General features: G+C 39.9%; 1 protein-coding gene across 2 annotated transcripts in view; it reads left to right on the plus strand.

Moving 5' to 3' along the window:
- The window catches only part of NIN (ninein), a gene marked incomplete in the record, with an annotated part of 241706 nt that overhangs the window by 137545 nt on the left and 92729 nt on the right, over positions 1–11432 (plus strand). For both annotated transcript variants that reach the window (XM_053697636.1, XM_053697637.1), the window contains 2 exon segments: positions 1012–1152; positions 9719–9893. In XM_053697636.1, coding sequence (XP_053553611.1) covers positions 1012–1152; positions 9719–9893 — 316 coding nt within the window.

Below are 11432 nucleotides of genomic sequence, written 5' to 3' on the forward strand. Positions count from 1 at the left end.
TATGAAGAAAGGGATTTAACAGTGAGGAAATATTCTGTATTTTGTGGCATTGCATGTTTTCTCTTATTGCTGATGAAAGAATCAGGGCTAGTTAGGAAGCTTCTCTGTTTATAAGCGATTAGGAGAAACATTTCATGTGCAACAGTTTTGAAAGCCCAATATATTATTTACCCCTTCTGGAAGTCTTCTATAAACATACATTGTATTTTCTTTATAATCCTTAATAAAGCATAATTTACTTGGTTTTAAGTCTGTAGTGAAACATATTTTGGACTGTTTTAGAGATTTAAAGGACCAGTCAACACTGTAGATTTGCATAATCAACAAATGCAAGATAACAAGACAATGCAATAGCACTTAGTCTGAACTTCAAATGAGTAGTAGATTTTTTTTTCTGACAATTTTAAAAGTTATGTCTTTTTCCACTCCCCCTGTACCATGTGACAGCCATCATCCAATCACAAATGTATACACGTACCATGTGACAGCCATCAGCCATTCACAAATGCATACACACTTATTCTTGCACATGCTCAGTAGGAGCTGGTGACTAAAAAAGTGCAAATATAAAAAGACTGTGCACTTTTTGTTAATGGAAGTAAATTGAAAAGTTGTTTAAAATTACATGCTCTATCTGAATAATGAATGTTTTATTTTGATTGAGTGTCCCTTTAAGAGCTGGAGCAAAGCAAAGTACTTACCCACAAAGCAACACTTGCATTTCAATTAAGACAGATTCTTTATTTTTTCATTATGTTCTTCATTGGTTCATTTCTAACTAGTACAGCAAAGCAAATAATCCTCTTTACAATTTTATAAGCTCACAGGTAAAAGCATTATTTCAAAGGCAATTCACATTATTTAAAGCCTCGTTTCTGTTACGCTATATTTTAAAACATACACAATGCATCAGGATACATTTACCTATTTCACAACATTACTTTTCAGATCAACCAGTCTGTCCATTTAAAAAATGAAAAAGAAAAATAGAATGGTTTTTTTTCTTCCCAGGGAACGAGCTGACCAGGCTGCCAGAGAAAAAGAAAAGCTTCGTTCAGATTTGGAGAAAAATGAAAGATTCAAAACTTTGATGGCTTCAGAAGTAGATGATCATCACGCAGCAATAGAAAGGCGTAATGAATATAATCTCAGGTATTATTAGCATCTACTGAAGGACTCACGGTCTAACTATGTGACTTCTCTTTAGTTTTATAGTTTGTATTTCTTAGTGCTAGAGAGGCCTTTTTGTCATGTACCTCATCTTTTTGTTGCTTTAGAAATATAATTTATTAGCGGCCATTGAGAACTGAACAACGAGACATGAAACTCAAAATTAAACTATCGTTCAGATGAAACAATTATGTTGTATGAGAGAGAGAATGAAAATGAATAACTGGAGTATTGCAGTATGCAATGATACCTTTTATTTTTTATTGGACTAACACGTGGTTGTTTGAATGCTAGTATCAGGGGCTGAGGAAATATTCCTTAAAGGGACATGAAACCCAAAAAATATCTTTCTCGATTCAGATAGAGAATACAATTTCTTCTGTTATGTGTGATCAGTCCACGGGTCATCATTACTTCTGGGATATAACTCCTCCCCAACAGGAAATGCAAGAGGATTCACCCAGCAGAGCTGCATATAGCTCCTCCCCTCTACGTCACTCCCAGTCATTCTCTTGCACCCAACGAATAGATAGGATGTGTGAGAGGACTATGGTGATTATACTTAGTTTTTATAACTTCAATCAAAAGTTTGTTATTTTACAATAGCACCGGAGCGTGTTATTGCCTCTCTGGCAGAGTTTGAAGAAGAATCTACCAGAGTTTTTTATTATGATTTTAACCGGAGTAGTTAAGATCATATTGCTGTTTCTCGGCCATCTGAGGGAGGTAAAAGCTTCAGATCAGGGGACAGCGGGCAGATGAATCTGCATTGAGGTATGTAGCAGTTTTTATTTTCTGAATGGAATTGATGAGAAAATCCTGCCATACCGTTATAATAACATGTATGTATACTCTACACTTCAGTATTCTGGGGATGGTACTTCACTGGAATTACTCTGTAAAAAGTACATTAAACCTTTTAATAGGTATTTATTATGTTAAACGTTTTTGCTGGAATGTAGAATCGTTTGCATTTTCTGAGGTACTGAGTGAATAAATGTTTGGGCATTATTTTTCCACTTGGCAGCTGCTTGTTTTAATTGTGACAGTTTCGTTTCTCTCTCACTGCTGTGTGTGAGGGGGAGGGGCCGTTTTTGGCGCTCTTTGCTACGCATCAAAAATTTCCAGTCAGTTACTCTTGTATTTCCTGCATGATCCGGTCCATATCTAACAGAACTCAGGGGTCTTCAAACTTCTTTGAAGGGAGGTAGATTCTCTCAGCAGAGCTGTGAGACTTATATATTGACTGTGATTAAAAACGTTGCTCTGTAATTTTTACGTTTCAAATTTAATTATTGTTACTTTACTAATGGGAACAAACCTTTGCTAAAAGTTGTGTTGTTTTCTAGGACTGATGCTATAACAGTTTTTCAGTTCATTATTTCAACTGTCATTTAATCGTTTAGTGCTTCTTTGAGGCACAGTACGTTTTTGTTAAATAAGATTGTAACCAAGTTGCAAGTTTATTTGCTAGTGTGTTAAACATGTCTGATTCAGAGGAAGATACCTGTGTCATTTGTTCCAATGCCAAGGTGGAGCCCAATAGAAATTTATGTACTAACTGTATTGATGCTACTTTAAATAAAAGCCAATCTGTACAAATTGAACAAATTTCACCAAACAGCGAGGGGAGAGTTATGCCGACTAACTCGCCTCACGTGTCAGTACCTGCATCTCCCGCCCGGGAGGTGCGTGATATTGTGACGCCTAGTACATCTGGGCGGCCATTACAGATAACATTACAAGATATGGCTACTGTTATGACTGAAGTTTTGGCTAAATTACCAGAACTAAGGGGCAAGCGTGATCACTCTGGGGTGAGAACAGAGTGCGCTGATAATACTAGAGCCATGTCTGATACTGCGTCACAGCTTGCAGAGCATGAGGACGGAGAGCTTCATTCTGTGGGTGACGGTTCTGATCCAAACAGATTGGATTCAGATATTTCAAATTTTAAATTTAAATTGGAGAACCTCCGTGTATTACTAGGGGAGGTTTTAGCGGCTCTTAATGATTGTAACACTGTTGCAATACCAGAGAAATTGTGTAGGTTGGATAAATACTTTGCGGTACCGGCGAGTACTGACGTTTTTCCTATACCTAAGAGACTAACTGAAATTGTTACTAAGGAGTGGGATAGACCCGGTGTGCCATTCTCACCCCCTCCAATATTTAGAAAGATGTTTCCAATAGACGCCACCACACGGGACTTATGGCAAACGGTCCCTAAGGTGGAGGGAGCAGTTTCTACTTTAGCTAAGCGTACCACTATCCCGGTGGAGGATAGCTGTGCTTTTTCAGATCCAATGGATAAAAAATTAGAGGGTTACCTTAAGAAAATGTTTGTTCAACAAGGTTTTATATTGCAACCCCTTGCATGCATCGCGCCGATTACGGCTGCGGCAGCATTTTGGATGGAGTCTCTGGAAGAGAACCTTAGTTCAGCTACGCTGGACGACATTACGGACAGGCTTAGAGTCCTTAAACTAGCTAATTCATTCATTTCGGAGGCCGTAGTACATTTAACCAAACTTACGGCTAAGAACTCAGGATTCGCCATTCAGGCACGTAGGGCGCTGTGGCTAAAATCCTGGTCAGCTGATGTAACTTCTAAGTCCAAATTACTTAATATACCTTTCAAAGGGCAAACTTTATTTGGGCCCGGTTTGAAAGAAATTATCGCTGACATTACAGGAGGTAAGGGCCACGCCCTGCCTCAAGACAAAGCCAAAGCTAAGGCTAGACAGTCTAATTTTCGTCCCTTTCGGAATTTCAAAGCAGGAGCAGCACCAACTTCCACTGCTCCAAAACAGGAAGGAGCCGTTGCTCGTTACAGACAAGGCTGGAAACCTAACCAGTCCTGGAACAAGGGCAAGCAGGCCAGGAAACCTGCTGCTGCCCCTAAGACAGCATGAATCGAGGGCCCCCGATCCGGGACCGGATCTAGTGGGGGGCAGACTCTCTCTCTTCGCCCAGGCTTGGGCAAGAGATGTTCAGGATCCCTGGGCGCTAGAGATCATATCTCAGGGATACCTTCTAGACTTCAAATTCTCTCCCCCAAGAGGGAGATTTCATCTGTCAAGGTTGTCAACAAACCAGATAAAGAAAGAAGCGTTTCTACGCTGTGTACAAGATCTGTTATTAATGGGAGTGATCCATCCGGTTCCGCGGTCGGAACAAGGACAAGGATTTTACTCAAACCTGTTTGTGGTTCCCAAAAAAGAGGGAACTTTCAGGCCAATCTTGGATTTAAAGATCCTAAACAAATTCCTAAGAGTTCCATCGTTCAAAATGGAAACTATTCGGACAATCTTACCCATGATCCAAAAGGGTCAGTACATGACCACAGTGGATTTAAAGGATGCTTACCTTCACATACCGATTCACAAAGATCATTACCGGTATCTAAGGTTTGCCTTCTTAGACAGGCATTACCAGTTTGTAGCTCTTCCATTCGGATTGGCTACGGCTCCAAGAATCTTCACAAAGGTTCTGGGTGCTCTTCTGGCGGTACTAAGACCGCGAGGAATTTCGGTAGCTCCGTACCTAGACGACATTCTGATACAAGCTTCAAGCTTTCAAACTGCCAAGTCTCATACAGAGTTAGTTCTGGCATTTCTAAGGTCGCATGGATGGAAAGTGAACGAAAAGAAGAGTTCTCTCTTTCCTCTCACAAGAGTTCCATTCTTGGGGACTCTTATAGATTCTGTAGAAATGAAGATTTATCTGACAGAGGACAGATTAACAAAGCTTCTAAATGCATGCCGTGTCCTTCATTCCATTCAACTCCCGTCAGTAGCTCAATGCATGGAGGTGATCGGCTTAATGGTAGCAGCAATGGATATAGTACCCTTTGCACGTCTACATCTCAGACCGCTGCAATTGTGCATGCTGAGTCAGTGGAATGGGGATTACTCAGACTTGTCCCCTACTCTGAATCTGGATCAAGAGACCAGAAACTCTCTTCTATGGTGGCTTTCTCGACCACATCTGTCCAGGGGGATGCCATTCAGCAGGCCGGACTGGACAATTGTAACAACAGACGCCAGCCTACTAGGTTGGGGCGCTGTCTGGAATTCTCTGAAGGCTCAGGGACAATGGAATCAGGAGGAAAGTCTCCTACCAATAAACATTCTGGAATTGAGAGCAGTTCTCAATGCCCTTCTGGCTTGGCCCCAGTTAAAAACTCGGGGGTTCATCAGGTTTCAGTCGGACAACATCACGACTGTAGCTTACATCAACCATCAAGGAGGGACAAGAAGCTCCCTAGCAATGATGGAAGTATCAAAGATAATTCGCTGGGCAGAGTCTCACTCTTGCCACCTGTCAGCAATCCACATTCCGGGAGTGGAGAACTGGGAGGCGGATTTCTTGAGTCGCCAGACTTTTCATCCGGGGGAGTGGGAACTTCATCCGGAGGTCTTTGCCCAAATACTTCGACGTTGGGGCAAACCAGAGATAGATCTCATGGCGTCTCGCCAGAACGCCAAACTTCCTCGCTACGGGTCCAGATACAGGGATCCGGGAGCGGTTCTGATAGATGCTTTGACAGCACCTTGGAATTTCGGGATGGCTTATGTGTTTCCACCCTTCCCGCTGCTTCCTCGATTGATTGCCAAGATCAAACAGGAGAGAGCATCAGTGATTCTAATAGCGCCTGCGTGGCCACGCAGGACTTGGTATGCAGATCTAGTGGACATGTCATCCTGTCCGCCTTGGTCTCTACCTCTAAGACAGGACCTTCTGATACAGGGTCCATTCAAACATCAAAATCTAACTTCTCTGAAGCTGACTGCTTGGAAATTGAACGTTTGATTTTATCAAAACGTGGTTTTTCTGAGTCGGTTATTGATACCCTGATACAGGCTAGGAAGCCTGTTACCAGAAGGATTTACCATAAGATATGGCGTAAATACCTATACTGGTGCGAATCCAAAGGTTACTCCTGGAGTAAGGTTAGGATTCCTAGGATATTGTCCTTTCTACAAGAAGGTTTAGAAAAGGGTTTATCGGCTAGTTCATTAAAGGGACAGATCTCAGCTCTGTCCATCTTGTTGCACAGGCGTCTGTCAGAAAATCCAGACGTCCAGGCCTTTTGTCAGGCTTTAGCTAGAATCAAGCCTGTGTTTAAAACTGTTGCTCCGCCATGGAGTTTAAACCTTGTTCTTAACGTTCTACAAGGAGTTCCGTTTGAACCCCTTCATTCCATTGATATAAAGTTGTTATCTTGGAAAGTGTTATTTTTAATGGCTATTTCTTCGGCTCGGAGAGTCTCTGAGTTATCAGCTTTACATTGTGATTCTCCTTATTTGATTTTTCATTCAGATAAGGTAGTTCTGCGTACTAAACCTGGGTTCTTACCTAAGGTAGTCACTAACAGGAACATCAATCAAGAGATCGTGGTTCCTTCTCTGTGCCCGAATCCTTCTTCAAAGAAGGAACGTCTTCTACACAATCTGGATGTAGTTCGTGCCCTCAAGTTCTACTTGCAGGCAACTAAGGATTTTCGACAAACGTCTTCCCTGTTTGTCGTGTACTCTGGTCAGAGGAGAGGTCATAAGGCTTCGGCTACCTCTCTCTCCTTCTGGCTTCGTAGCATAATTCGTTTAGCCTATGAGACTGCTGGACAGCAGCCTCCTGAAAGAATTACAGCTCATTCTACTAGAGCTGTGGCTTCCACTTGGGCCTTTAAGAATGAGGCCTCTGTTGAACAGATTTGCAAGGCTGCAACTTGGTCTTCGCTTCATACTTTTTCCAAATTTTACAAATTTGACACTTTTGCTTCTTCGGAGGCTATTTTTGGGAGAAAGGTTCTTCAGGCAGTGGTTCCTTCTGTATAATGAGCCTGCCTATCCCTCCCGTCATCCGTGTACTTTTGCTTTGGTATTGGTATCCCAGAAGTAATGATGACCCGTGGACTGATCACACATAACAGAATAAAAAATAATTTATGCTTACCTGATAAATTCCTTTCTTCTGTTGTGTGATCAGTCCACGGCCCGCCCTGTTTTTTTTTTAAAGGCAGGTAGATATTTTTTAAATTATACTCCAGTCACCACTTCACCCTTGGTTTCTCCTTTCTCGTTGATTCTTGGTCGAATGACTGGGAGTGACGTAGAGGGGAGGAGCTATATGCAGCTCTGCTGGGTGAATCCTCTTGCATTTCCTGTTGGGGAGGAGTTATATCCCAGAAGTAATGATGACCCGTGGACTGATCACACAACAGAAGAAAGGAATTTATCAGGTAAGCATAAATTATGTTTTTAAACAACTTTCCAATTTACTTCTATTATCTACTTTGCTTTGTTGTCTTGGTATCTGCTGTTGAAAAGCATATCTAGATAGGCTCAGGGGTTGGGAGCTAGCTGCTAATTTGGTGGATGCACAAATTACCTCTTATCATTGGCTTATTGATGGGGTGTTCTTGCTCCCAGTAATATATGGTACCAAGAGAATGAAGCAAAATTGATAATATAAGTAAATTGGAAAGTTGTTTAAAATTGTATGCTCTGTCTGAATAAGGAAATACAAAATGTGGGTTTCATATCCCTTTAAGTATGGGGTCCTCTGAGATTACTGGCTGTAGGCGTTTAACAGTTTTAGGTACTTCCTCTAGAGTTGGGTTATAGGTAACTACCAGAGGGATTTTTGTATTTTTCTTTGTATTGAACAAGCCTTTCCCGTGTTTTTTTTTAGGGCAGATTTTTTTTAGCTACTGTCCTTTCCTTGTTCGCTGGGTTGTGTGTGTATGTATGTATAACAGATATATAATATATATTATATATATATATATATATATATATATATACACACACGTACATATATATATATACGTACATACATATACACATACATACGTGGAAAAATATCACTGTTACTAGTCAGGGGTTAAAAGCTACTGGCCCAGAGGGAGAAAGTTAGTAGTCCACTCAATGTTAAAGATAGGGAAAAGTCGCTCGGGACCACTGAAAATGTCAAGCCCTGTGTGTGTGTGTATAGACAGATATATATATATATCTATTACAAATCTGCAGTTCGACCCACCAACCGTCACCTGCCTGGGTGCAATGGTATAATGCAATAACCACGGAAAAGATTGCATTCTCAGGACTTTATCAATAAGTAATCAAAGGTACTTTAATGAAACGTTTTCGGGGATCTTGTCCCCTTCGTCATGTTGACGTTTCATTAAAGTACCTTTGATTACTTATTGAAAAAGTCCTGAGAGTGCAATCTTTTCCGTGGTGTTATAGCAGCACTAAAGATATTATGATTAACATGTCCTCTTGTTCCTGCCTCTCATAACAAATTATTGGCGGAAAAAAAGGTGCACTGAGATTGTATAATTAATTATTAAATCAAATGAAGTTAGAATTCAAGAAGAAGAAAAAGTATAGAAAGGAAAGAAGAAAAAGTCCATCTTTGCCAGCACTAAGACAATTTGTTAGAAATAAAAATAGCATCCCTCAAGGAGAACAAGAATGTACTATCAGCAACAGAAATGTACTGCTAAATAAGAAACAAATGTAACACTATAGCAGATAAAACAAAATAACATAATGAGTTAAAGGAATGATATGTTAACCTTATATTCTAAGCTCATATGTGATTGTTAAGATCAACTCAAATATAATGTTCCACTTAGAACTGGGGATCCCCAGAGCCGACAATGAAGTAAGGAAGAAAATGGGATTCCTTAGAATCCAACAATCAATTTCTGTAGCATGTTGATGTATAGCCAATTCCTGTTTGCAAACAATTATAGCTTGTGATTAATATGACCTTACTCCCAGTTACATCTCGTAAATATCAGCTCCCACTCGAGTGATCCCTTCATTGGCAAGTGACTAACAAGGGAAAAGTTGCCATAAAGTTCTATACTTATTCTTCTTCTTGAATTCTAACTTCATTTGATTTAATATATATATATATATATATATATATATATATATATATATATATATATATATATATATATATATATACACTGTATATATAGATAGATAGCTCTCTAGCTATGTAAAATATTATGTACAAATCCCCAATTTATTTTATAGTTACTTTATGTTTAAAGGAACCGTCTAGACCCAATACATAGTTTTGATTACTTATTGTTATATACCAAAGAAGCAACTTGCAACTAATCCCACATCTATAACTATAAGCATGTAAGAAGTACGTTTGGATCCGAAAACAGCCGCCAAGTTCCACCCACCTATTGCGTTTATATTTTGGAACGTTAAGTTTCTCCAATCACGATCGACTCTTAAACAAGTTTTCCTACTCACACATGCTTATACAACTGGACAAGAATAAAGCTGTGGGCGGAGCTTGACAGTGATTTTCGGCTGCTAACAAACAATCATTATTTAAACATTTCATACAATTCTTACAACCTTATAGATGTGGAACCTGTTACAAGATACTTGTCTGGAATGTAATAAAGAATAAGTATCAGTATCAGCAGATCTGGTAAACTGAGCATGAATTCAGTGTTGAACATAGATTTACATATGATGCATGCTCTAAAAATGTTACTTCTTTATAGGAAACTTGATGAAGAATATAAAGAAAAAACAAGCACCCTTAAAAGTGAGCTGAGGAAGGAGAGAGAACAGATCTTACAGCAGGCCAGTAAGCAGCGGTTAGACCTCGAGCAGGAACTCGAGAAAGTGAAAGCCGAAGAGAATTATCTTAGGGACCGTCTCACGTTGTCTTTGAAGGTTAGTTTGGCTCAGTTAAAGGGACATGAAACCCATTTTTTTTTCTTTCATGATTCAGATAGAGCATATAATTTTAAACTATTACTATTATCAAATTTGCTTCATTCTCTTGGTATCCTTTGTTGAAGGAACGATGCACTACAGGGAGCTAGTGGAACACATCCGGTGAGCTAATGATATATGTGCAACCTCTAATCGGCAATTAACTCCTAGTAGTGCATTGCTGCTTGTTAGCCTACCTAGGTATGCTTTTTAACCCTTTGAGTGCTAAGCACTTTCCCACCTGGGTGCTACGATTTTTTAATGTTTTTTTTATTTTTTTTGAACAATTTTTTTTTAAAAATTTTTTTTAAAAAAATTCAGACCCCCAAGACTTACACTTTTGGAAAGGTTGGGCGATTACCTTTCCAATGGTGGGTCTTGGGGGTCTGTAGCTGCTTAGATGCCTGAGATACAGGCTTCTAAGCAGCATGCCCCCTGCTCCTATACTTAAAGTGATGGTAAACTCTCCCCTTTTTAAAATCAGATCTGGAATGTAAGCGCTATTTTAGATGGAGTTTAATTCATTAGCTGTAATGAAGATGCAGTATAACATGCTTTTTAATATAGATATGAAATTCAAATACTGCATGCTCCTCCGCCCACTTCAAAAGTAAAATTTTCTGTGAGCTAACAGATTGAATTGTTGTCCAATCAGCGCTCTCCCCATATGGCACTTTTGTTGTAGCTAGAGCATTGATTGGAGAGTAATTCAATCATTTAGCTGACAGGAAAATTGACTTTTGAAGTGGGTGGTGTAACGTGGGGTATTTGAATTTCATATCTGTATTAATAACTAAGTTATAGCGCATCTTCATTGCACATAATGAATAAAACTCCATCTAAAATAGCGCTTACATTCCAGATCTGATTTTAAAAAGGGGAGAGTTTACCATCACTTTAACATTAAGTATAAATAAAGTTGCGCAGTGACGTCATCACGTTGTTGCGCGTGACGTCACCACGCAAAATGGGAAGCCCCGGAGATGCCTGTCACTCTACAGGCACGATCGCCGGGGTAGGAACGGGTGGGAGCCCCCAAATCTCCCTCAAGGTGGGAGAGTGCTCATGACGGCTCTGAGCCGTCATTAGCAAGCACCAGAGTGGGAAACTCTGTGACGGCTCAGAGCCGTCATTAGCACTCAAAGGGTTAACAAAGGCTACCAAGAGAATGAAGCAAATTGTAAATTGGAGAAGTTGTTTGATATTGTATGTTCTATTAGAATACCAAACAAATACTGAATATTGTGGCGGCAGCAATCATCTATTTCCAGAGCCGGATTTCTTCTTGTAAAAGTCACTAAGATCTGTGCAAATCCATATCTTAGTGTGTTACACCTTCCCAAAAAGAAAACCCGGCTCTGGAAATATCCAGTTGCCACTGGCAGTAGCGAAAATAAACAAAATAGGGGGTGGGGGGGAGTATAAAAATAAAACCGAACATGTTTTAATCCGTACATGGGTTTTACAAGTATGGGTTGAGTGGTAAAAAAAAAGTAA

This window comes from Bombina bombina, chromosome 1 (genome assembly GCF_027579735.1).
Source record: "Bombina bombina isolate aBomBom1 chromosome 1, aBomBom1.pri, whole genome shotgun sequence".
NCBI lineage: Eukaryota > Metazoa > Chordata > Amphibia > Anura > Bombinatoridae > Bombina > Bombina bombina.